General features: G+C 43.5%; 1 protein-coding gene across 1 annotated transcript in view; it reads right to left on the bottom strand.

Annotated features, from left to right (window-relative positions):
- Nucleotides 1–615: 615 nt before the first annotated feature.
- Nucleotides 616–24,823, bottom strand: part of ADGRG6 (adhesion G protein-coupled receptor G6) — a 131,480-nt gene continuing 107,272 nt past the window's right edge. The window contains exons 22-24 of the mRNA XM_056852758.1: nt 14,541–14,642; nt 11,093–11,245; nt 616–823 (exon numbers count right to left, since the gene is read on the bottom strand). Coding sequence (XP_056708736.1) covers nt 645–823; nt 11,093–11,245; nt 14,541–14,642 — 434 coding nt within the window. The 3' untranslated portion in view covers nt 616–644. The remainder of the gene's footprint in view (nt 824–11,092; nt 11,246–14,540; nt 14,643–24,823) is intronic.

The following is a 24,823-nucleotide window of genomic DNA, read 5'->3' as shown; positions in this document are numbered from 1 at the left end:
TGTCCTGTGGTCATGGTTTATTTACTATTTATGTTATTTATAGCCCAGCTTTCTTCCCAATGGGGACCCGAAATGACTTACATCAGTCTCCTCTCCCTTCTCATTAGACCTTGTTCTTTTTTCCAGCTGAAGGGATACATCCTGCACAGGAAGAAACCCTCACAAGAAGTAGTGAATGTATCTTGAGTTCATAGAGACTATTTGACTGGCACACTTGGATACAATTAATTTTGCACAGTGATACATGAATTTAAAGCAAAGAGTGTAAAGGTGCATAGGTTAATAATGATATACTACTTTGTGTGTAGTTCAAGGTATGCAGAGCTCATAGCAGTAGACTTTTCCACTTATTTCGATAGCTGGAAAGCTCGAGTTTGAAAGCATGATGGGAGATGTGTGTTCAAGTGTAGCTCCTGACATAAATGAGCAAGCCATGGATGGCAAAGATACCAGTGGGATTAACATAACTAACATACAGTGACATAGCAGAAATGGGAGAACCTTTTCAGTAAGGAGTTGCAAACAAATGACGATAAACAGATAAAGCACAATATGGTTATAGTATTTATTTCCTTATTTAGTCACAAAGTCCTTCACCGTTGTCAATTCCCAGCCTCTGTTGCATTTCCTTGTTCCAAATGTTCTCAGAACTTTGTGCTGTGGCTCAAAGTGTCTGACATAATAATATTTTTATAGAAGTTGTCCGAGCGAGTGCTGCAATACCCCTTCACTTTGTCAATAACCTGGTGAACAGGGATAATTGATGTCTGCTCTGAATCCACTTGGGTATATTTTAATGAAGGCTTGTCAAGAAAAACATTGTCTGACGAAAAGATAAGAAATCAGAAGTTAGGCATTTAAAAAATTCTTTACTGCTAACTTGCTCAACTCGATTTCTCGTTGCAGTAAATATAACTATTAACCTTCTTCTTTTTTTGATTGCTTAATACTCTGCTCCATAGCACAACCTTGTACAACATGCAAATTAATTAGCTTTACCTTTCTGTCATTGGTTAAATCTTTGTTCCTATTTCCATAATGATTTTCTGTATGTCTATTATATTCAAATATATGGTCTGAATATAGTTAATAGAGCTGTACTGTATATGTTTACAAAATTGGCGGATTTAGTGGGGCCTAAAATGTCCCTGATATCTCTACCCTCAGTATTTAATTTCTTGCTGCTTTTCAGAGGGTGCTTCCATCCCTTCTCAGCTGCTGTTCTGGCACTATTTTTTTTTTTTACCTTCAGTTCCTGTGATAGAAATCCTAAACAGGGGATCACATTATGAATGTGATGACATCACAGTACCAAACAGATGATCATATCTGGCTATGAATCAAAATTCCAAAGCAGGTTCAGAAAGATGGAAAGGCTTTTGCCCTTTTTCAGGTATGTGACTGTCAAGAAGGTGTCTGCAAATACATTTGTAATGTCTTGTCAGTTAGTTAAAGTATTTGCAAAACATTCTACATTTCAGCCCAGCATGAATGTCTGTGTAAGGAACAGTCCTTCATAGAAGTTTTTCTTGCATATTGCCACATATTCCGGTGACAGTTGGTCCAGGAGATAATTTCAGTAGAGACTGATAATACCCATCTTCCCTTATTCCATTCATGGAAGATGAGTCGTAAAAGCCCATGAAAGAGAATGTTAGGTATTCTTAAATCCCTCTAAAATAAGTGGTGCTGGTGCAGCGAAAAACATTCTTACGTTTAAACAGCCTAGTTTAAACAACTGGCTTTCTGACACAAGAGCTTCATTATGTGCACAGAACTGCTCATCTGGGAAAGCTTAACGTGTTTTTCCAGTTCCTTTGTACTTCCATGGAAATGGCTGGCAAATTCAGCAGATGCAGGTACACATCTGAGGGTGAAGCTTCATGTTAAAGGAGATGCAGGACTGCCACCCAAACTGCCCCCCCCCCAATTCTGTCACATAACATGCAGTATTGTTAACCCTTTGTTGTGACATGACGTTATTACATTCCCATCCTCGTCTATAGCATTGGCTGACAGGGAAATGCCCCAACAGGTCTTACAGGGAAAGATTTGTTTTCAGTTATATCAATGAAACTTCCCATTCATTACTGTTACAGCATCGTCATAATCTTCACTTAAAACTAGCCAGAGAAATTCACAGAGAAATTACAGGCCAGAATTTAAGTTTGTGAATAGCCTGCCTGATCTTAGTATGGCCAGTAGGTGGCAATCAAGTGTTGAACATTGAGTATAACAATTGAGCACATTACCACTGTTTATGAGCATATAGCAAATTAAAACTGACTTTAGTTATCAAATATGTTTTATGTAATGCATGCTACTTTAACAGAATTCCATAATTTTAATAATGAAAACAATAACATTGTATATTTGAAAAAGTAGTTTCAGTTCTATTTGCTTTGGAGTTGCTTTGGAGAGCATGGACTCTATGGTATCAAGTCCATGCTGAGCTCCATCCCCTCCCCAAACCCCACCCTCTTCAGACTCCATCCCAAACCTACCCAGCCCGCAGCTGGCAACACTAACCAGCGTGGTTCTATATGAAACTTTTTGTAATGTCACTAGTGCAAACAAAGATAAAAGGCTAGTTTCACAAAAAAAACAATTTATGACAAACTATAAAGAAGTATATTTCAAAACTGGAATTGCTTTTGAACTGCAAGTGAAGAAAAAGCAGGTTGCACAGAGCAAAAATTTAGTTTCATTGAAGAAAGAGCAAGGCATGCTTAAGCATATCAGAATGATGATTTTTTTAAAAAAGCAGGTGGATATGTCAAATAATTCACAGCGGTCAAATGGCAGCAGACAATCTGCTGACCCAGGCCAACAATCAAATATTTCACGATTTTTAATCTCAGCTTTTTTCCTGAATTTTTATCCACAGAATTTTGGGGGGGAAAAGCTATTGCATCTCATAACTGTGGTTTTCTATATCAAATTTATGCATTTCTGAAAGAAGTGTGTGATCCTGTTTGACCGATGGCAATGTGACTATAACAGGAGTCCAGTGGCCCCTTAAAGAATAGCAACATTTTTTCCAGCACAAGCTTTTGTCAGTCAGAGCTCATGAAAGCCCATGCTGAAATAAACGTTAGTCTTTAAGGTCCAGCTGGATGTCTGTTTTATTTTGCTACAGTAGACTAACATGGTACCCCTCTGGAATTACATGAATGTAGCCATCGCCTTTACTGAGCAATCCTAACTGGGGTGGGGGGAGTGCGAAAGGGGATAGGAGCCGGTGTGACCCCTGCAACTGGCATTAGTGCCACTTGCACTGGCTAAACTGGCACTAGTGCCGATGCAAGATTAGTAACACCAGCCCCAGGGAGCAGCGCAAGCTGCGGGTGCTGGCACAGCCTCACCGGCACCGTTTTCCTGGCACAAGGGCTTGTGCTGGCATCAAAAAGGGTTTTTTTCCCCTGGGGATGGAGCTGACTTTAGTCAGCCCCCAAAGCCCTTCGGGCCTGGGAACACCCCTTACGCCTGCAAAAAGGCAGGTATAGATAGCCCTGTGAAACTCTATGGAGGAGTTCCATGGGGCTTAGGGGGAGGGGGGATTTCATTTTATTTTAGCCTCTGCCCTGCTGCAAGCTGCTCAGGAGGCAGAGCAGCTATGCCATCCCTGGGCCCGTAGTAAGTACCTCCCTATTAGGATTGGGCTGTTAGTGGTCTATTTACCTGCTGCATTTGAGATATCAAAGCTGTGCCACATTGTGTTATAGCAAACTTCTTACAAGTCTTTTTGTTCATCTTTATGGTCCACATTCAATACATTGAAATAAAAATAAATGTGCACTGGAGAATGCAGTGGGTTGCATCCTAAGGAAAAAGGCTAACTGAAGGAGTCAGCCAAGCATATCTTCCCTATGTTGTTCTACTCCCAGCAGCATTCTGGGCGCACCCCAAAAATCCTCCAGTGAAGGTCAACCATTGTAAACAAAATATGCCACAGCAAAGGGGCCTGAGTAAGGAGGAGGAAGTGGGAGAAAATGCCCCCTCTCCCTCTGCTGCCAATCTTCTGATAGTTAGGTGTATGATGGGCCTTTTGTCCTTTGGTAGAAGATTTTGGGGGCATGTGGGAGCAAACAGAGAAAGGACATGATGGGGAAGAGAGGTTCTACCAACCCCTTCTGCACACTTTTCCACAGGAATCACTCCAATACTTTCAGCTGCAAGAAATTGCTAGAAATGAATTTTAGCAGCTTAACAATGCAATCCTAAGCAGAGTTACCTTCTAAACCCACTGACTTTAATGGCCTTAGATTTAGAAGGTGTAACTCTGTTTGCAATGTGATAGTGACCATTCGCTCTTTGTTTCCATAAATTATTAATAAGCATTTTGAGGAAAAAGCTCAAGATTCTGACACCAAAATGAAAATGTGTACCGATGTTGTTCCATTCATGGTATCCGTAACAGAACAGTAAATTGTAGGGAATACATTTATGAGCAAATTCCACTATCCGATAGCGCTCTCACTACATATTTACAGGCTATATGGAGCCCAGACTCGTTTTGGGGTGGATTTCAAGAACATCAAAGAATCATAGAATCTCATTCCCACGCAATGACACAGCCAAATAGAATGTGAAGCATCCTTATTTGCTGACTTACAGTCAATCAGAATTAATGACAGAGGAAGTTGCAGAGAACAAAATGAAGCAGTATGTATGATTAGCAAGTCCTTTATGCCAATCAGAACTTCATGCAAGTGTCCTTATAACCAACTGGAAATCATGCATTCAGCAAAAGCGATGCACACTTTACCTTTACTGTTCCACCTCTGGTGAGGAAATGTTCTTAGAAGACATTATCTATACCATAAACATATGAGTGTCTTAGTCAATTCCTGGAAACAGCAACTATTTTATCAACTGCTATGGAGGCATACAGTCTATTAAAATGTGGTTAAATGTTACAATAATGTGCCCAACTGGATAACTAGAGTCACATGGATAGAGATAATTTAAAAAGAAATCACTATTATAATGTATTTAAAAATACTAGGAAAATTTGAAGGCAGCAGGAAAAGAGGAAGACCCAACGTGAGATGGATGGACTCAATAAAGGAAGCCACAGCCCCCAGTTTGCAAGATCCGAGCAAGGCTGTTAAGGATAGGATGTTTTGGAGGTCATTAATTCATAGGGGCCCTGACCTGGAGGGCCAGGCTTGCCTGATCTTGTCAGAAGCCAAGCAGAGTCAGCCCTTGGATGGGAAACCACCAAGGAAATCCAGGGTTGCTACACAACGGCAGGCAATGGCAAACTACCTCAGGACATCTCTTGCCTTGAAAACCCTACGGGTTGCCATAAGTCAGCTGTGACAGCATGACATTTTCCACCACCACCAATTCATAGGGTTAACATAAGTCAGAAGTCACACACACTCACACAAAATAGGGGCTAAATCAATATCTGTGCCATACCCAGTGATCAAGGTTTGCTTTACATGATCAGCAGTGGCTTAGTTCAGGAAACCATTTCAACATATACAACCATATTTCTGGGCCCTCCCTAGGATATCTGACTCAGTAGAATCCATCAAACCAAGACAATTAATGGAATGTGGTGGTATGTGAATAATTCTAACTTTTGAACTTTGGCACAAAGAACCGTAATGTGCCTTGTCACAAAATAATATCTTATATATTAGGCACAAAGGTTTAGATAGCAACCTCCCTTTCTGTTTACACCAGGTACTTCAACTTGCAAAGGGGGGGGCTGATTTTTGCAGAGTCCCCCTCTCACTGAAGCTTCCACCTCAACCCCTTCGATGTTCCTTGGAGTACATTTATCCACAGGATAAATCTGGGGGCCACGAAGACTGGAGTGGGAAGGTGGGAAAGTTGCCATTTATTCAGCACAGCTCAGCTTGTGCTGCATAGGATCCAAAATGATAAGCAACAAAAGAAAAGGTGCAATCAGTAATACTCCACTGAAACTTTAAATGTAAACAACATACTAATTCTACTGACCAGATGTTCTCACAGATATACACTCCACCAGCAGTCACATAGCAGCATCAGATGCCCTGTGACTGAACAGGAAAATTTGCCATTGCAACAAGACCTGCTAGAATTCAATGGGAGGAAAGGCGCTTCCTCCTTAACTTTCAGAAGCAAATTATGCTGTAGGCCTTTTACATACAAATATGTTGAATATGAAATAATTGACCTGTTCACAGAAAATAGGGCATATAAATGTAATGCACATATTTCTGTCAGGCTAACTGATCCCTTTTTAACAAACTTGGTTAAATATATGGACTTTTTATTTTAATTTCATCAAAGCACAGAATGTATGAAGAAAGGCAGCAATGGAAACATCAGGCAGAGGTAGAACTTTTTAGGGAAACTTTGCATTACAATTTATAAATGATGCAAGATTTATTTTTTGTAATATATTTCCCACAATAAGAGGCCATGAGGTAGGAATATCAGTGTTTATTCTAGAAATAAAATACAATTTAACCTATTAAAAATGCCCAACAATCTTTTTAGAAGCACAACAATTAAACAACAACGACTTGGAACATATTGCAAGCTCATGACATTTAGGGCTCCTTTATCCATTAATATTTTATTTATTACTTTTATATCTCACCACATGATCCAAATGTATGCACACAGTATTTTTTAAGAAGACAAACACCATGTATGACACAAAAGCACTGAGCAGTGAGTGATTCTGTTTCATTGGGTAGTCAACATGGGATCATTCCCATGTGATTGTCTGAAAGGACTGTAATCAGCCCTGTCCAAAAAGCCACTAATAAACTGCCTGATATTGAGTCTGACTAGCTCTTCACTGTTTCAGAAAACAGGGGTCTTTCCCAACACCTCCTGCCTAAAGTACTTCAGTTGGCAATACCAGAGACTGAACCTGGTACCTTCTGTATGCAAAGCAGGCTCTCTTTCATGAAGTTATGGCCCCTCTTTGGAATGAAGACCTTGATTCAATATGCCGTTTGCAGATTTCGGCATTGATTTTATCTGATTATCAGGTTCCTCTAGAAGTGAAATAATATTTTAAACCTTTAACAGACATCCAAACACGCCCACCCACACTTACAGCGCATTCTTGAGGTTTGGAGCCGAAAGGGCTTAGGAGGCCCGCAGGGCCTTCCACTGGCGCAAAAGGCACTTACACCAGCGCAAGAGGTCTGGATGCCGGTGTAAGTGGTGTTAGGCCAGCAGCAGTAGGTGCGGAGGGGGAAGGCACGGGGACACTGCTGCAAGGGCCGCGCAGCTGCTGGTGTCCGTGGGGGTGTTCCCGGGGGCGTTCCGCTGGCTAGGAGGCCTCCTAAGGCCCTTTCAGCCAGGAACACCCACTTTTGCTGCCAAAAAGTTACACCAAGTATTTACTTGGTGTAGCATATTGAGCCCCATGGAATCACTCCAGGACCTCATCTTTGCGTCACCCAAAAGGACTGCCCATCTCAGCCAGGCGCCTCTGGAACCCAACTAGGAGGCTGACCAATGGGGCCATCCCAGGAAGTGGCAGCACCTCCCTGGGGGAGGGCCCTGGAAGGTGGGAACTTGACAGGTAAGCCTCGCATGGGCTGGCATGCTGCCCGTCAGCTCCAGGGGGTCGGGACTTTGCTATTTCCCCCCTCCAACTCCCTACTCCTGGGGGACTTTGAGCATGTTCGCCTCTGTGCGGGCCCACTAGGGCTGGGTGCCGCTGCGTCAGCGTGGTGCTAGGAGGAGGGCTGCAGCGGGTGAGGCAGCAGGCGGGGAGTCTCTGAAGCTGGGGCTTCTACAGCTGGCAGCTGTACTAGCTTGGGATGGGCATGGGAAACACAGTCCAGTGCACAGTCCGAAAGTCAGTCCAGGAAAAAGGCAGTCAAGGCAAGAGGCAGGTGCGAGGTCAAGCCGGTCTGAAGTCAGGTCAGGAGTCCAGAAAGTAGCAAGGTCGAGGTACAGTCCAGGTCAATTTACAACAAGCCAGAGTGGAGCTTAGCAGGTTTGCACTGTGTTGCTTTCACAGCGTCTTACTGCCTCAGCCTTCCTTAAATACCTACAGCTGTCTGGGAGAGACTGCTCCTGCTGTGCACTCAATCACTGTCTCCAGCATCAGCAAGGTTCCTTCTCCACTGCTGCAGCCTAGCTGAATGCCGGCGTTGCTCTAACTGGGCCCTGCCCAGTCTCCTCCGAAGAGTCCCAAGAGACAGCTGTTCCCCACTGTCTTCCGGCTCTCGTGGCATCTCTCTGGATGTTCCAGGGTCGGGTGGTGTCTGGTCTTCCCCCGGCTGCTCTCCAGCGCATGCCTTTAAGGTCGGGCTAGGTATTAATCAGGAGACCCGTGGCGCAGAGTGGTAAGCTGCAGTACTGAAGTCCCAAGCTCTGCTCACAACCTGAGTTCGATCCCGACGGAAGTCGGTTTCAGGTAGCCGGCTCAAGGTTGACTCAGCCTTCCATCCTTCCAAGGTCGGTGAAATGAGTACCCAGATTACTGGAGGTAAAGGGAAGATGACTGGGGAAGGCACTGGCAAACCACCCCGCAAACAAAGTCTGCCTAGAAAACGTCGGGATGTGACGTCACCCCATGGGTCAGGAATGACCCGGTGCTTGCACAGGGAACCTTTACCTTTAGGTATTAATCACCCTCAGCTGCTTCCTCTGTCAGTGCGGGTGGGGGAGGTGACACCTGACACGGGCTCTGTTCATTGTCCGTCTCTGAGTCCGTCGACAGGCAGACCCTGACAGCCTCCAATTCCCATTGTTGGGTGACTCTGCCTGGGCCACCCCTGAAATCCGGGGGTCGGCCGCCTCCCAGGCTGGAGTCTCCCCAGAGGAGTTTGACTGTGGGCAGGTGAGCTCTCCAAGCTGGTGGGAGCTTGCCTCCCTCCACCCTCTCCACTGGAACAGTGGAAGCGCAGATCTGCCCTTGCTCTAGCAAGAGCCTCCGTTGAACCCCTCGGGGAAGCCACCTCTGATCACTCTCTTTGCTTTTTTACAGATGCCGAGGCTGGCCTGGCCAGGATAGGGTCACTGCCGCTCTGCCCGCCCATCCTGACAGCTGCCCTTGGGGTGCCCTGCCATCATTTACGCAGCTGTCACCGTCAGGCCTCTTCAGCCTCCATGGAAAGCCTGACAACAACCCCTCTGGCTGTAGAGATGAGCCAAGGCTCGGGACCAGCACCATGCCACAGCCACCAACCCTGGCCGGCCCAGATGTTGGTCAGGGGTCTGCCAGCTGTCCCCCCTCACACCCACATTTCTCATTTCAGATATCTCCATGGGCTGGGCCACCACTAACCCCCCCACACACTGCTGTCTTGGGGAGGCACCCACAGAACCAATACTCCCAACTGCACCCGTGACGGGAAGGCGGCTGTGTGCGGAGCCTGTTCCCGCGTGCTTCAGTGCCGTGCCCCTGGCTGACAGTTGACACCCCGACCAAGTAAGGGTCACCCCACCATACATCCATCTCCCACGCTGCCCCCCAGCTGCTACGCCATGTGCCAGGAATCACGAGGAGCCAATCTGTGAGGGGCAGCTCCCGCGGCCTCCATTCTCCATGGCGACTCGCATTCCCCCCCACAACAGGAAGGAAGGAGGAAGGAAGGAACTGGGAAAGGAAAGAGAAGGAAGGAACTGGGGAAGAAAGGATGAAAGGGAGGAAGGATGGAAGGAAGGAAGAGTGGGGGGAGGGACAGAGAGAAAGAAAGAGGAAGGAAGGAACTGGGAAAGGAAAGAGAAGGAAGGAACTGGGGAAGAAAGGATGAAAGGGAGGAAGGATGGAAGAGTGGGGGGAGGGAAAGAGAGAAAGAAAGAGGAAGGAAGGAACTGGGAAAGGAAAGAGAAGGAAGGAACTGGGAAAAAAGGATGGAAGGAAGGAAGGAAGGAAGAGTGGGGGAGGGACAGAGAGAAATGAAGAGGAAGGAAGGAACTGGGAAAGGAAAGAGAAGGAAGGAAGTGGGGAAGAAAGGATGAAAGGGAGGAAGGATGGATGGATGGAAGGAAGGAAGGAAGGAAGGAAGGAAGAGTGGGGGGAGGGACAGAAAGAAAGAAAGAAAGAAAGAAAGAAAGAAAGAAAGAAAGAAAGAAAGAAAGAAAGAAAGAAAGAAAGAGGAAGGAAGGAAGTGGGGAAGAAAGGATGAAAGGGAGGAAGGATGGATGGATGGATGGAAGGAAGGAAGGAAGGAAGGAAGGAAGGAAGAGTGGGGGGAGGGACAGAAAGAAAGGAAGGAACTGGGAAAGGAAAGAGAAGGAAGGAACTGGGGAAGAAAGGATGGAAGGAAGGAAGGAAGAGTGGGGGGAGGGACAGAGAGAAATAAAGAGGAAGGAAGGAACTGGGAAAGGAAAGAGAAGAGAAGGAAGGAACTGGGGAAGAAAGGCAGCCTGGAGCTGGACCTTTGGGAGCCGCCTGAGGGGGACGAGGAGGAGGAAGGCGGCGAGGAGGAGAGTTTACCCCTTCCAAGTGGGCCGGTGATTAAGGCGTGAAATCCGCCCCCCGCCCTGGAAGTTCCCCCGCAAGATCCCGGCCGGGCAAGACGCGGCCTGCGAGGGGGGCGGGAAGGCGATGCGCTGGACCGGCTCCAAACTCTCAGTCTGAGGTGCGGGGAGGGCGAAGGAAGCTCGGTCCTGGCCCAGGAAGCATCGTCGCCTTCCCCGCCCAGGGCCAGGCGGAGCCAACAGGAGGAGGAGGCCCAAAGAGGGCCCAAAGAGCCACTTGCAGCTCGGGAGCTGCACTTTTGCGACCCCTGCCCTAAACTAACATTCTCAATTGGTGCATTCAGTTGATGTACATTCAAATTTGGATCTCCACAAACATGTAAGATGCAGCATTATTTTCAGATTCACACACTGAAACTGCTAAAAACTATAAATAAAAACCTACATGGTTGTTGCTATTATAGGTAATATTATATAGGGAATATACTCTATAAAAATAAACTTCTGAACAATACATTTTTCACAACCCAATACTTTGAAAAAACTTGCTCTTCATTTTGTATCTGTGTATTTGCTTGTAGTTTCCTTGCATTCAAACCGTGTACATTTATAATGTAAAATAAATTTTCACAGGTTGAAATGTCATAGCATAAATATAGTGATTTTACATTACATAAATACAATCACTCACCAGAATGGCTGTTTCTTTTAAGATAGGAATTAGATGTGGATTTAGATTTAGAAGTCAGATAAGTTGAGTTAGAACCAATGGAACTGGAAGACAAAGATTTTCCCAGATTGTCTGAGCTCTTCTTAATGATGTTAGTTGCTGTTTTGCTCCAATCTGAAAATAAATGAAAACAGAAACTGTATGGCTGCATGTCTGTTTAAAATAATATTCTCTGTGTGGGTTCAGACTTCAAACACGAGAAAGAGGATGTACAAATTTTTCACACAGTCTCTTCCTGCATCAAAGAGGGGCTTGCTATCTTTTCTTGAGTGATACGTGGTACTTCAAGATGTTTGAGGATATGCCCAAGATCCAGCCTTGGATGGTTCATTCTCTGTTCTGTTGTTGCTCACAGCAGCAAAATCAGGATAGTTTCAGATAATACAACCACATTGTGTTGAGGGAAAAATTAACTTTACTGCAGGGAGGTACAAGCAAAGGACCATGAAAAACAACCCACAAAATAAAAACAAAAGCTTAATACAACCCACAAAATAAATACAAAAGTGGGGTGACATTCACAGTTTATGATCAATATAAGCAGATTTTAACCAGATATTTTTTCTAAGAAACTGTATAAGCCAAATTATGTTTTTAGCTCCCATTTCACAAGGGGATATTGAAGGATATTGAGACCACTGTTAAAAAAAATTCCAAGATCCTTTATACCTCTGATTCATAAGCTACATTTTCTTCTTTGCCAGAATTCAAACATGCAGAAGTCATCTGACCACACTAAAAACAAGTCAGAGGAAAATTTCTTTTTACCCCAGTACTGAAACATGGATATTTCTTATTCTGGGCACAGTGGGCAGGCTTATAGTAATCAAACTTTTCCACTGCTGAATTCATGGCCACTAGTTCCTCTGCATGGGATGAGGACATAAACAACAAATTCTAAGCCATGTGGTCATTTTTTAAGGAATCTAGGACAGCGTAGTTGCAGTACTTTCAGCGTAGTTGAAGAACCTCTCGGTAATCATACAGTGATAGTGCCATTAATGTTGCTCACTTTTAACAATTGCTCCATTATACCCCACACAGTTCTATGAGCTCGTAGAGGTGTTCCAAAGCATTTTCACTATAAATGCCACTCATTTATTTGTCAAGTTTACATTTCCCAGGATACACCATGGTGCAACACTTTCGATGTGACAGAATAAGAATCTAATGTGCTAGGAAGGGGCAGGGAGGAAAGAGTTTCTGTTCTCCAGTCTATTGCCCAGAAGCAGCCATCCCAGTAAATAAGAAAGAGGGGAGATTTCCTGCCTGCGGGCCCAAACCAGACACAGCACCAGCCATACATACCACAGTCAATGGAAGGAAGAGGAAAATTTCCATAGAATCATAGAATTGGAAGGAACCACCAGGGTCATCTGGTCCAACCTCCTGCACAATGCAGGAAATTCACAACTGCCTCCCCCCCACACACCCCAGTGACCCCTACTCCATGCCCAGAAGATGGCAAAAAAAAAATCCTCCAGGATTCCTGGCCAATATGGACTGGAGGAAAATTGCTTCCTGACCTGAAAGTGGTGATTGGCATTACCCTGGACATGTAAGAAAGGGCCATGAGAGCCAAGCATTCCTCTCATGATCTGCCTAAGTTCACAGAATCAGCATTGCTGACAGATGGCCATCTAGCCTCTGCTTTAAGAATTCCAAAGAAGGAGAGCCCACCCCCTCCTGAGGAAGCCTGTTCCACTGAGGAATCGCTCTGTCAGAAAGTTCTTCCTAATGTTTAGACAAAAACTCTTTTGATTTAGTTTTAACCCTCTGGTTCTGGTTCAACCTTCTGGGGCAACAGAAAACAACTTCGCACAATCCTCTATATGACACCCCTTCAAGTATTTGAAGATAGTTATCATATCACCTCTCAGTCATCACCTCTCCAAGCTAAACATAGTGAGCTCCTTCAACCTTTCCTTATAGGACTCGATCTCCAGACCCCTCACCACATTCGTTGCCCTCCTCTGGACACGTTCCAGCTTGTCTACATCCTTCTTAAATTGTGGTGCCCAAAACTGAACACAATACTCTAGGCGAGGTCTAACTATAGCAGAGTAAAGCAATACCATCATTTTGTGTGATCTGGACACTACACTTCTATTTATACAGCCCAAAATTGATTTGTCTTTTTAGCTACCACATCACACTGCTGACTCATGTTCAGTGTATGGTCTACTAAGATTCCTAGATCTTTTTCACACATACTACCGCCAAGAAAAGTCTTCCCCATCCTGTAATTATGCATTTTCACTACCTAAATACAGAACTTTACATTTATCTCAGTTGAAATTCATTTTATTAGTTTAAGCCCAGTTTTCCAGTCTGACAAGATCACCCTGTATTCTGGCTCTGTCTTCTACCGTATTTGCTACCCCTCCCAATTTAGTATCATCTGCAAATTTAATAAGCATCTCCTCTATTCCTTCATCCAAATCATTTATAAAGATGTTGAACAACCAAGTCCCAGGACAGATCCTGGAGGCACTCCACTTGTCACTCCTCTCCAAGAGGATGAGGAACCATTAACAAGCACCCTTTGGGTGTGATCTGTCAACCAGATACAGATCCATCTAACAGTAATAGGATCTAAACCACATTTTACCAACTTGTCAACAAGAATATTATGTGGAATCTTATCAAAGGCCTTACTGAAATCAAGATAAATTACATTCACAGCATTCCCCTGATGCCAGTTATATTATTTGTTCTCCTCTTTCCTCTGACTTCTATGAACAATGCAAGAGACAACCAGGTACAAGAACAAGGAACAAATCTTAATAGGAAATAATATCGCTGTTATTTTAAAATTTTAAAGAGATAATATTAATGAAAAAAGCCTTTTGGTTCATTTTTTGAATAATAGAAAAGTAATACACATGAACACAGGGAGCTGCTTTATACTGAACCAGACCATTGATCCATCAAGGATAATATTGTCTACTTAGACTGGGAGTGGCTCTCCAGGATCCCAGGTTGAAGTCTTTCACATCACCTACTACATGATCCTTTTAACTGCAGATGCTGGAGATTGAACCTGGGACCTTCTGCATGCCAAGCAGATTCAGCCATGGCCTCTATTTTACATGTTAACATAGTAGCTAATAATAATAGTTAATTTAAATACTGAACTATAAAAAGATTAGTGGCTACCTACTGGATACGGGAAAGAATTGCTGCCCCCTGTGTCGTGCATTGGAATTTTGCCACAGCCTTAAAATGAGATTTTAAAGCAATGAGAATGAAGTTAAAATAACGTAAGTGAACTGTTTGAATCCTCAAGCCTTCACTTTCCAATAATACCCATAGAAGTTTCCAAACACTGCAAAAGAAATCTTGGCAATGATTTAATTTGAGATCATGAATTATAACTACATGACTGTTTCTAATCACATGTTTTTACCTGAGTTGTCTGCCAGCCTGAATCTACCACAGCAGAGATGCCGCCTCCACTGTTTCTGTACATTTTCTTTCATTGCACAGTGGAATATAAATATAAATAAACCTGGAAGCAAGGTAAAAAAGAAAAGAAAAATCAATTAAAAATACAACAAATGTGAGATAAGGAAATCACTTAATAGAAGCAATCCCCCCCACCACAAAACTGTGTTATAAAATACTATAACACAGTTTTCCCCCATAAATAAATATTGAGTGTATGCTGAATTAGGCAAATTTGTATAAATTTGAAACATCCCATAACCCTACATTTAATTCCTCATAGAGGCCAGTAGCTACATCGAAGAACACAAGGCTGCACTTTAGCTGTGCACCCTTGTGTTCTTCGATGTAGCTACTGGCCTCTATGAGGAATTAAATGTAGGGTTATGGGATGTTTCAAATTTATGCAAATTTGCCTAATTTAGCATATACTCAATATTTATTTATGGGGAAAACTGTAAATATTTATTATTACCATGCACTGTGAACAAGCACCATATCCCAGGCCAAATTACAGGATGTTTTTCACTTTCAGGCCCTATTAGTGAGTAGAAACTTGGGAGGCATCTTAGTCAGATTGCGCAAGGCAATTCGTATGTCCTTATCTGGCTTAGAGATCAATTGACTTAGGCATTTCACAACAACACATACACTATGTGAAAGGCACATGCATAAAACTCCAACAGGAGATCTTTACATGCACACTAAGGCCCACCCTGTTCATGTAACATTTTCACACAGACAGGCATCACCAGCATGTCTGACACCACCATAGGAAGCTTGAATTACAACAAAGGATCAAGTGAATTTTACCAAACTAGATGTGAAGGTGATTCTATGAATAACTTAAAAAGTAAGTCAGACTGGAACTATGGCACAGGGGGGAAATTGTTTAAAGTCTTCCCTGTTGGGGTACACAGATACCTTATTATACAGGTCCTGTCCTGCTCCAACAGAGCAAATAGCACACCCGTGGGGCTTTATCAGGTCAGGAAAATGATGTGGAGTGGTAAGGTTTATTTCATTAATTTGATTATTATTTGCTTATTTAAAACATTTCTACGCTGCTTTTCCACCCAAATAGGGCCCCAAGGCAACAAATATCAAAACATTAAAACAACATTTAAAATAAAGCATATATATATAAAATAAACCATTCAATAAAAACATATAAACATACCAACAACCCAATAAGAAAGGACTGACCATAACAGTTACTGGGGGTATGTAAAACAAAACTAAAAAGTCCTCACCTGCTGGCAGAAGACAATGATAGAGGGAGACAGACAAATCTCCCAGGGAAGGAAGTACCAAAGTTTGGGTGCCATGACTGCGAAGGCCCTTTCTTGGGTTGCCACCCATCTAGCTTCTGATGGTGGGGGGTACCGGTCAGGAGTCATGCTGTCCAGGCAGGCTCTTGACATGAGTTAGGCCCATTTCTGTTCAAGTGTATTTTTTGGTTTTCAGAGCTGTTCAAGCTGTCCCCGCTCCTTTCCTCCCCCCCTGCTCTGACCTTGAGTCTCAAGCAGGCAACTTCAGTATTATGGCTTGCTCACTCCCTACTTCCTACCAGGCACCGTTATCTCCTAATTCCCAGGCCTGCTTGGAGTTGAACCTGGGATTGCTCTGTGCTTAAAGTTATGCTTTGTTGTTTGGTTTGTCATTAGCAGCTTTGAACCTGTGGATTGCTTATGCTGTACCTGCGGCTCCTGAATAAACGTTTACCTGCTTTAGACCTGCCTGTCTGAGTGAGTGACTTTTTGGGATTGCCGAGGTTGGCTGGAGAACCTCACAGTACCTGAAGCAGGGCCTCCAAAGATGTCCAGAGTGGACAGGCAGGTTCATATGGGAGAAGGTGGACATTAAGGTATGCTAGACCCAAGCCATATACAGCTCTAAAGGTCAATGCCAGTACCCTGAATTAGGCCCAGAAGCAAATTGGGAGCCAATGTAGATGAAACAAGACTGGAGTTATATATTTTAAAAAAAGACTGAAGAGATATGCTCCCTATGACCCACTCCAGTAAACATTCTGGCTGTAGCATTCTATACCAACTGTATCTTCTAGACAATCTTCAAGGGTATCCTCATCTATAGCATACTGCAATAATCTAATCTAGATGCTATCAGGGTACGCAAAACAGTGGCAAGATCTTTCCTGGTCAGAAAGGGCCACAGCTGGCTCACCAGCTGAAGCTGGTGAAAGGCATCCATGGCCACTGCTGCCTCCTGTTTATTTAAGAGGAGGCCCAGATCCAGCAGCACCCCTAAGTTATGATCCTGCTCCTTGGGGGGGGGGGGGTTGCAACCCCATCCAGAACAAGAGACATCTCAACCCTTGAGACAAACCTTCCCCATATCCATAGCACATCCCTTTGGTCAGGATTAAGTTTCAGCTTGTTAGCCCTCAGCCATCCTAAAACTGCCTCCATGCACCTGTTTCATGGTTTCCACAGCCTCCCTGGAATCTGCTGGAAGCGCAGGAGAGCTGTTTCAGTCTCATAACGAAGCCTGAAACCACACTGGAAGGGATACAATCAATAACTCCTTTATCTTGTTCTTCATCCAAATTGGGTCTTTCTGCCAATTTTGGATTCCTCCAGGATTACTTCTACTTTCTAAGTGATCCTTCCCTCCGCAGGGCCTTTAAGCTAGCTAGACTAAATGCCTTTCCATCGGCGGTTTTATTCGGGAGATTTAATGGTACCCCTTTGGAAAAGAGAATTTGTGGCTGTGGCTCGAACCAGATAGACTCCATTTATCATATTTTATTGGAATGTGAAATGCTAGCGGACCTACTTACTAAATTTTTAACGCCATCAATTTTGGATAGGAACTCTTCCCCCCACTCTTTGTTTAGACTTTTACTGAACGGGTATGATCAGAAACTACAGAAATAGTAGCCATGTTTTTGAAGCAAGCTCTAATGATAAAAATCAAACAAAAAATATAATAGCTGCTATTCCGGTTACTTGTAGACACTCGTTTTCTATATATACCTTATATTCACTCTACTCCGGCATACCTCATTTTATTCATATCTATTGCTACAGATTTTGATATTGATGTTTTTATCATTTGCCAAATTCTGGAATACCTTATACGATTTGTTATGCCAATAAAGGTTTTTGAATTTGAATTTGGATCCAATCAATCTGCTTTCAGAAATCCCTGAAGCTGCCCAGCCTCCACTTGTTCAATTACCTTGCTCACAAATATTATAATTAACACTAGATGGTAGTTATTCAACTCTCCTAGGTCATTTACTGTCTCCCAGACCCAATCCACTAGCTCCTCTGGCACATTTAATGCCCCTCCTTTTGCCCCATACTCCAGATCTAAATTGGTACCCTGCATACCTGCTTTAAAAAAAAAAAACATTTAGAAGCTAATTCGTGGAACTCTAGTTTGGCCAGTAATTAAAGAGCCTAGTACTTTAAAACTGTTGCATTATTAGATGTTGGAATCTCTGGGTGTTTTTAAGTTACCGTATTTTGCGCACTATAAGACGCACTTTTTTCCTCCTCAAAAGTGAGGGGAAATGTCAGTGCGTCTTATGGTGCGAATGCAGCGCCGGCCGCCCCGGGAGCCGGCTGGGACGACGCCAGCTGCAGCTGGAAGGCCCCTCCCAGCCACCCAGCACAGGGCAGAGAAGTTTAACCTCCCCCCCCCCCCGCTTCCCGGTCCCGAGGCTCAGCTGCTGGGCGGATCCTCGGAACGGGAAGCGCGGGGGGGAGGGTCTTTAAACTGCTCTGTGCTGCCTGCCCAAGCAGCGCAGAGCAGTTTAACGTCCCCTGCTTCCTGGTCCGAGGCTCAGCTGAGCCTCGGGACCGGGAAGCCGGGGGGGGGGGGTGCGGAGGACCAGTTTAAAGACCCACCGCCCCTCCTGATCGGGCTTGCCTGACTGGTCCCGATCGGGCTTGCAGCCTGGAAAGGGAGGCTGGAGCCTTCCCCCAAGCCCTGCTGTGCGCAAGCTCTGATCTCTCAGAGCATGCACACAGTGGGGCTTTGAAGACTTCAGCCTCCCTTTCCAGGCTGCAAGCCGGATTGGGACCAGTCAGGCTTGCAGCCTGGAAAGGGAGGCTGGAGCCTTCCCCCAAGCCCGCTGTGCGCACGCTCTGATCTCTCAGCGCGTGCACACAGTGGGGCTTTGAAGGCTTCAGCCTCCCTTTCCACGCTGCAAGCCTGACTGGTCCCAATCGGGCTTACAGCCTGGAAAGGGAGGCTGGAGCCTTCCTCCTAGCCCTGCTGTGTGCACACTCCACAGAGCAGGACTAGGAAACTGGAAGTGGAGTGCAGTAATCCCTCCACCCAGCCCTGGCCATAATAACCCCTCAGCTGTTGGTTGTGTGTGCGGACGTTAAACTGCTCTGCGCTGCCTGGGCAGGCAGCGCAGAGCAGTTTCAACCACCACCGCCCCCCTTCCCGGGAGTCCCGGGAAGGGGGGCGGTGGGGAAAGAGAAGGAAAAAGGAGGAAAAAGAAGATAAATATATTTTCTTAAAGACGCAGCGGGTCTTTAAAAAATATATTTTTCTTCTTCTTTTTCCTCCTTTAAAAACTAGGTGCGTCTTATGGTCAGGTGCGTCTTATAGAGCGAAAAATACGGTACATAATTTCTTTTCCATATGCTACCAGTTGTGGTGAAATCAACATATTCCTGAATTTGAAATAGTACAGTTTAGGAGAAAAATAATTTCAGAAGATGTCAGGATCTGGAATCCTCTAAGCTCTCTATCTTGGATGAAGAAAGATTCCGAGACTCCTAAAGTTGAGAAGGAGGGAGGCAGCTGCTCGGCTACAAACTACCTTTAATGTCTCATTAGCCCAACCCAACCAGTCTCTCACCCAAACCTCCACTTTTGGAGATTTTGGCAAACCTCTCCAAAGGAAGGACCAGTTCTCAGTAGGCATTGCAATGTGAAAGTGTAAAATCTGTGTATTTCATTTGACATGTGATCTTGCTCTTTGAATACTTCAAATGTTACATATTCATATCTACAAATTAATAATCTATTTCTGTAACATGTTCCAGGCTTGGCTTAAATCCACCCATTTGGCACACCCAAGGATTGACTGCAATTAACAGTAAATGTAATACTCCAAGCTCCTAATGTCATTAAAGGAATTATAGAGATGAAATAATGCAAACACTAGTTTTTACCATGCATTATATAAACCACAAATGTTAAATTACTCACACAAAATAAGCTAATCGGAACAGGTGCCTTACCTCTGTTTTTGCCAAGAATCTTCTACAGTGAGGAAAGGGCTAGGGGAAGTCTGCTGAGCTTGCACTTGAAGAATTATGTCAATACATATTGGTGTCAGCTAGGGCTTTCTGTCGACCCCGGATAAACAAGATGGTTCCTCACCAGAACAAAATGGAGTTTGAGTTCACTCCGCCCTTCCCCGTTTGCATTCTGTCCCCCGCCCGGCATCTGCACCACAATGGAGACCCGCCCAGGATAATCACTAGTATGATACCAGGTCCCGCAGTACAATGCCTGGGAGCCCTGGAGATCGTCTAGCTATTTCACGCGTTAATTCCTTGTATGCGTTTTCAATGAGTCGTTACCGGCAGTTACCTTCTGTATTGTTTCCTTGTATCTGAACTATCAGGACAGCTCTGCTACACCTCGTCCTTTTGTGTTATATCCTGAACATAATCAATCCTATTGTATGTACCCTATAAATGTACTGGTGTTTCCCCACGTCTGTATTCTAGCCTTATGTTTCTATGGACTTACTGAACTCGCTGGCTTTCTTAATAAAACTTTTAAACTCGCGACTACGTCTGGAGTGAAGTTCCTTATGAAAGAAATGCAACGAAGTACTGCAGTCTGACAATTGGCAAGTACACGAGCAGGTTGCATCCTGCCAGTGTGAGTGGAGCTTCTCAGCTTCACCTTCTCTCTCCAATCCCCTGTGCATCATGAAAGCCTCTGCTAACAGTCAGGACAGAGACCCTGGTGAACAAAATGCCAGATGCACACAGGGGGAGTTTCAGTGAAGACGAGGAACTGGGGGAAAATGTTCCCTTCACTAGAAGATCAAACTTTGGAGTTGAGTTTGCTTCATGAACACAAGGGTGGGGGGGTAAGAGGCTGATTGTGCCCAGTCCCCCCCTCCTCACTGGAGTTCACTTGAGAACTTGAGAAATTCTAAGACTGGAGGTTAAATTAAAAATGAATAAGACTCTGGGTCCAGCTGGCACATACCCAAGGGTTTTTAAGGCATTAAAATGTGAACTTGTTAATCTTCTAACCAATATATGTAACGTGTCACTAAAATGGGATTCTGTACTGGAAGACTAGAAAGTAGAAAATGTTACACATATATTTAAAAAATTAAAATGCCTGTCAACAGGGACGTCATATTTCCTTCAGTGGCTCACAGTGGTGAGGGCTGGGGCATTCTTTGCTCCCCACCCCACAAGCTACCACCGCATCCAGGAAACCCTGGATCTGATTCACAAACTACTTCCACAGAATCCACCCGAATGTCAAAAATTATGGCATATAGAAACGTATGATGTGCCAGTGCAAGTGGTTAGGAGTCAGCTACCAGATATGCTGGTGGCTTTTGGGCATAGCATGTCATAAACTTCTTAAATATTTTTATTGTCAACATTTTTTTTAATTCGTAAATACAGAGAATATGTAATTAAAACTGTTTTGTACCATACTGAGTAACAAGGTATCTAAATCTATATAAATAAAAATGTAAATGTTCATTTGTTCAAAATCTTAAATCTCCTAAAGTTCTTCACCGATTGCTTTGAAATTTTGACACAACGTTGCATTCGAATACGCGCGTGTTTTTATATACCTACTATTATATAGATGTCAACACCTGTGACAGGTAAAAACAGGCTGGAAGATACATAAGCAGCAATGAAGCTGTATGGCGAATTCTTTCATTTCCCATACATCAACGAAGTCCAGCTGTTGTTCACTTAGCAGTACATCTAGAAAATGGACAACGCGTTTATTTCTCAGCTGCAAATGTGCAACAAATAGCCCTGAATCCACCGGCTACAACGTTAACTGCTTTCTTCACGTTATGTCAAAATGACGCGTTTGCGAAAACACTGCTGTATTTGGAAGTGCCTACGTATTACACATGGAATACGAGCAGAAAATCATTTGAACGACGCAAACGAGGAGAGCGAGTTGACGGACAACCTGGCATATTCAAAGAAACTACGATAGGCAGACTGTACACCGTGCATCCCAATCAAGATGAATGCTTCTTTCTTCACATGCTGTTGGTAAATGTGCCGTCTTTCCAGCAATTGAGAATTGTCAATGGCGTTACACATGCCACTTTCCGCAGTGCATGTCAAGTTCTGAATTTATTGGAGAACGACCGACACTGGGATGTATGCATTAATGACGTGTGCAACACGTCACATCCAAATCAAATTCGTGCATTGTTTGCACGAATTATATTGTTTGCATGAATACTGACCGCCTGCTCTCCGTCATCTCCAACAGAGTTATGGGAGAAATATAAATCGCACATGGTTGAAGATATTTTCCATCGAATACGCAAGGAAAATTCAAATATGAACATGGATTTCACAGCAGAAATCTACAACGAAGCATTGATAATGATTGAAGATTTGTGCTTAGAAATCGCGAACAAAGTTCTCAATCAATTGGGAATGCCATCACCGAATCGATCTGCTGCTGCTTCGTTCGATGTAGAATTCCGTCATGAACAAAATTACAACACGGGTGATTTTTTGTCGTATGTGCAATCAAATATTCCTAAGCTAACGCTTGAGCAAAAAGGCATTTACGATCAAATAATGCAAACTGTCAATAACGGGGTTGGAGAAATCTTCTTCTTAGATGCACCAGGAGGAGCTGGTAAAACGTTCCTAATTAGATTGATTCTGGCAGCAATTCGATCCCAAAATGACATAGCCTTAGCTGTTGCATCGTCCGGAATAGCTGCGACATTGCTACTAGGTGGAAGAACTGCTCGTTCCGCTTTGAAATTGCCATTGAACATGCAATTTATTGAAACTCCCACATGCAACATTTCCAAAGCATCCGGCATGGGAAAAGTATTGCAGAAATGCAAAATTATTGTTTGGGATGAATGCACAATGGCGCACAAGAAATCGCTCGAGGCTCTTGATCGATCATTGCAAGATTTGCGTGGAAACATCAGACCATTTGGGAACGCATTAATATTGCTTGCAGGAGATTTCAGGCAAACATTACCTGTAATTCCTCGATCAACACCAGCGGACGAAATAAATGCTTGCCTGAAATACTCTACTTTGTGGCAACACGTCAAGACATTAAAATTAACTACAAATATGCGTGTCCAGCTGCAAAATGATCGATCAGCTGAGATATTCTCACATCAATTGCTGGAAATTGGGAACGGAAAGGTGCCGGTTGATCTGACCTCAGGACGAATTTCATTGCCTCATAACTTTTGCAATTTAGTGACATCAAAAGAAGAATTGGTTGAAAAAGTATTTCCCAATATTCAAACCAATTATAAGAATCACGATTGGCTGAGTGAACAGCTATTCTTGCGGCCAAGAACTAAGACGTCTACGAACTTAACAATATTATTCAGTCTCACATTCAAAGTGAGGCAGTCACATACAAGTCCGTCGACAATGTTGTGGAAGCAGATGAAGCGGTTAATTATCCAACAGAATTTTTGAATTCACTTGATCTGCCAGGGATGCCACCGCACGTACTGCAATTGAAAATCGGAGTGCCAATTATAATGTTGCGAAATATCAACCAGCCAAAGCTTTGCAACGGCACGCGTCTTGCAGTAAAAAAATTCATGAGCAACGTCGTAGAAGCAACAATCTTGACAGGACCTTTCAAAGGTGAAGATGTCCTCATTCCTCGCATTCCTATGATTCCAACGGATATGCCATTTCTATTTAAGAGATTGCAGTTCCTAATTCGATTGGCGTTTGCAATCACCATCAACAAAGCTCAGGGCCAATCTTTAGAATTGTGCGGTTTAGATCTAGACACGTATTGCTTCTCACATGGACAATTATATGTTGCGTGTTCTAGAGTCGGCAAACCAGACAATCTCTATATCTGCACAGACAATGGAACAACAAAAAATATTGTATACCCACAAGCATTGTGAAATTAAACATATTAGAAACGTGAGCTTTCTCTTTTCTTTCTTTTCCATTTAACCAGACTGAGCCACAGCAACGTGTGGCCGGGTACAGCTAGTTACTAAATAAAACCACAGCTAGGATAATATGCTGAACTGAAAACTTATTTTTTCCTACACAGCATCGGGTTATTTGGAGAAGCCATAAAGACTGAATTTGTCTTGGAGCTGCCACTGGATTTCCAATGAACATTCTCTAATAATTCTATTGGTTATTGGATCAGAACCCAGATTCCATCACACTTCCCCATAAACACTCTATAAATAACTCCATTAAAATCAAGACTCATCGCTTGGATGAAAAACGTTTGGCCTTGGCTTATTTAATGCAATATGTTTTGCCGATTGATCTTTTTAGCATGAAAAATTGCAACTGACTGCTTGAATCTATATTTAAAATCTAAGATGTGTTCCTATGACAATAGGTGGAATGTGTAATGAAATGACTGTTTGGTGAATAAATAAAAGAATGCGGAAATATGCAGTGAAGGACAGTTCAGATAGTGGGCAAAAGGCCAGGACAACAGGTGAAATAAAAATGGTGACATATGAAAATCAAACATAAGAGATGTCACAGGAAGATCATAATTTCTTTTGTGGGGTATATGGGCCACTTTAAAGCCATTAAAGAGAGCTGCAGTGTCATATTGTTCGTCCCTAAGGCCAAATCAGCCATGGCATTAGGAAAAACTAGAAACAGAATGCATGAATTTGTAAGAGATTCAGACCGGAGCCATGGCAAGGAAAGGAGTTGTTAATTCTTCCCCTGTGTTATTTTTTGGACCCCCATCAATTTCCATATGACTCCTCCAGAGTAAACAGATGTTTCAGGAAGGACCATTGAAATTGGGAAAATGACACGGTAAGGAAGCGTTAAACTACCTTCTCGCTTAGCCTAGATTTGAACAAGGGTGTTCTTCTATGGGTGTTATTTGCTGTTTTAACCAAGTGCAGGAGACCCACTAACAGATCTCTCAACGTGTCACTGGTATGGCCCCAATAAACCTGGAAACAGAAAAAGAACTGCCTGAATCAGGTAACAGAATGAAATGCAGACTGTAGAAGTAACT

The sequence above is a fragment of the Euleptes europaea genome, chromosome 7 (genome assembly GCF_029931775.1).
Source record: "Euleptes europaea isolate rEulEur1 chromosome 7, rEulEur1.hap1, whole genome shotgun sequence".
Taxonomy (NCBI): Eukaryota; Metazoa; Chordata; class Lepidosauria; order Squamata; family Sphaerodactylidae; genus Euleptes; species Euleptes europaea.
This window is presented reverse-complemented; position numbering and strand designations above follow the sequence as displayed.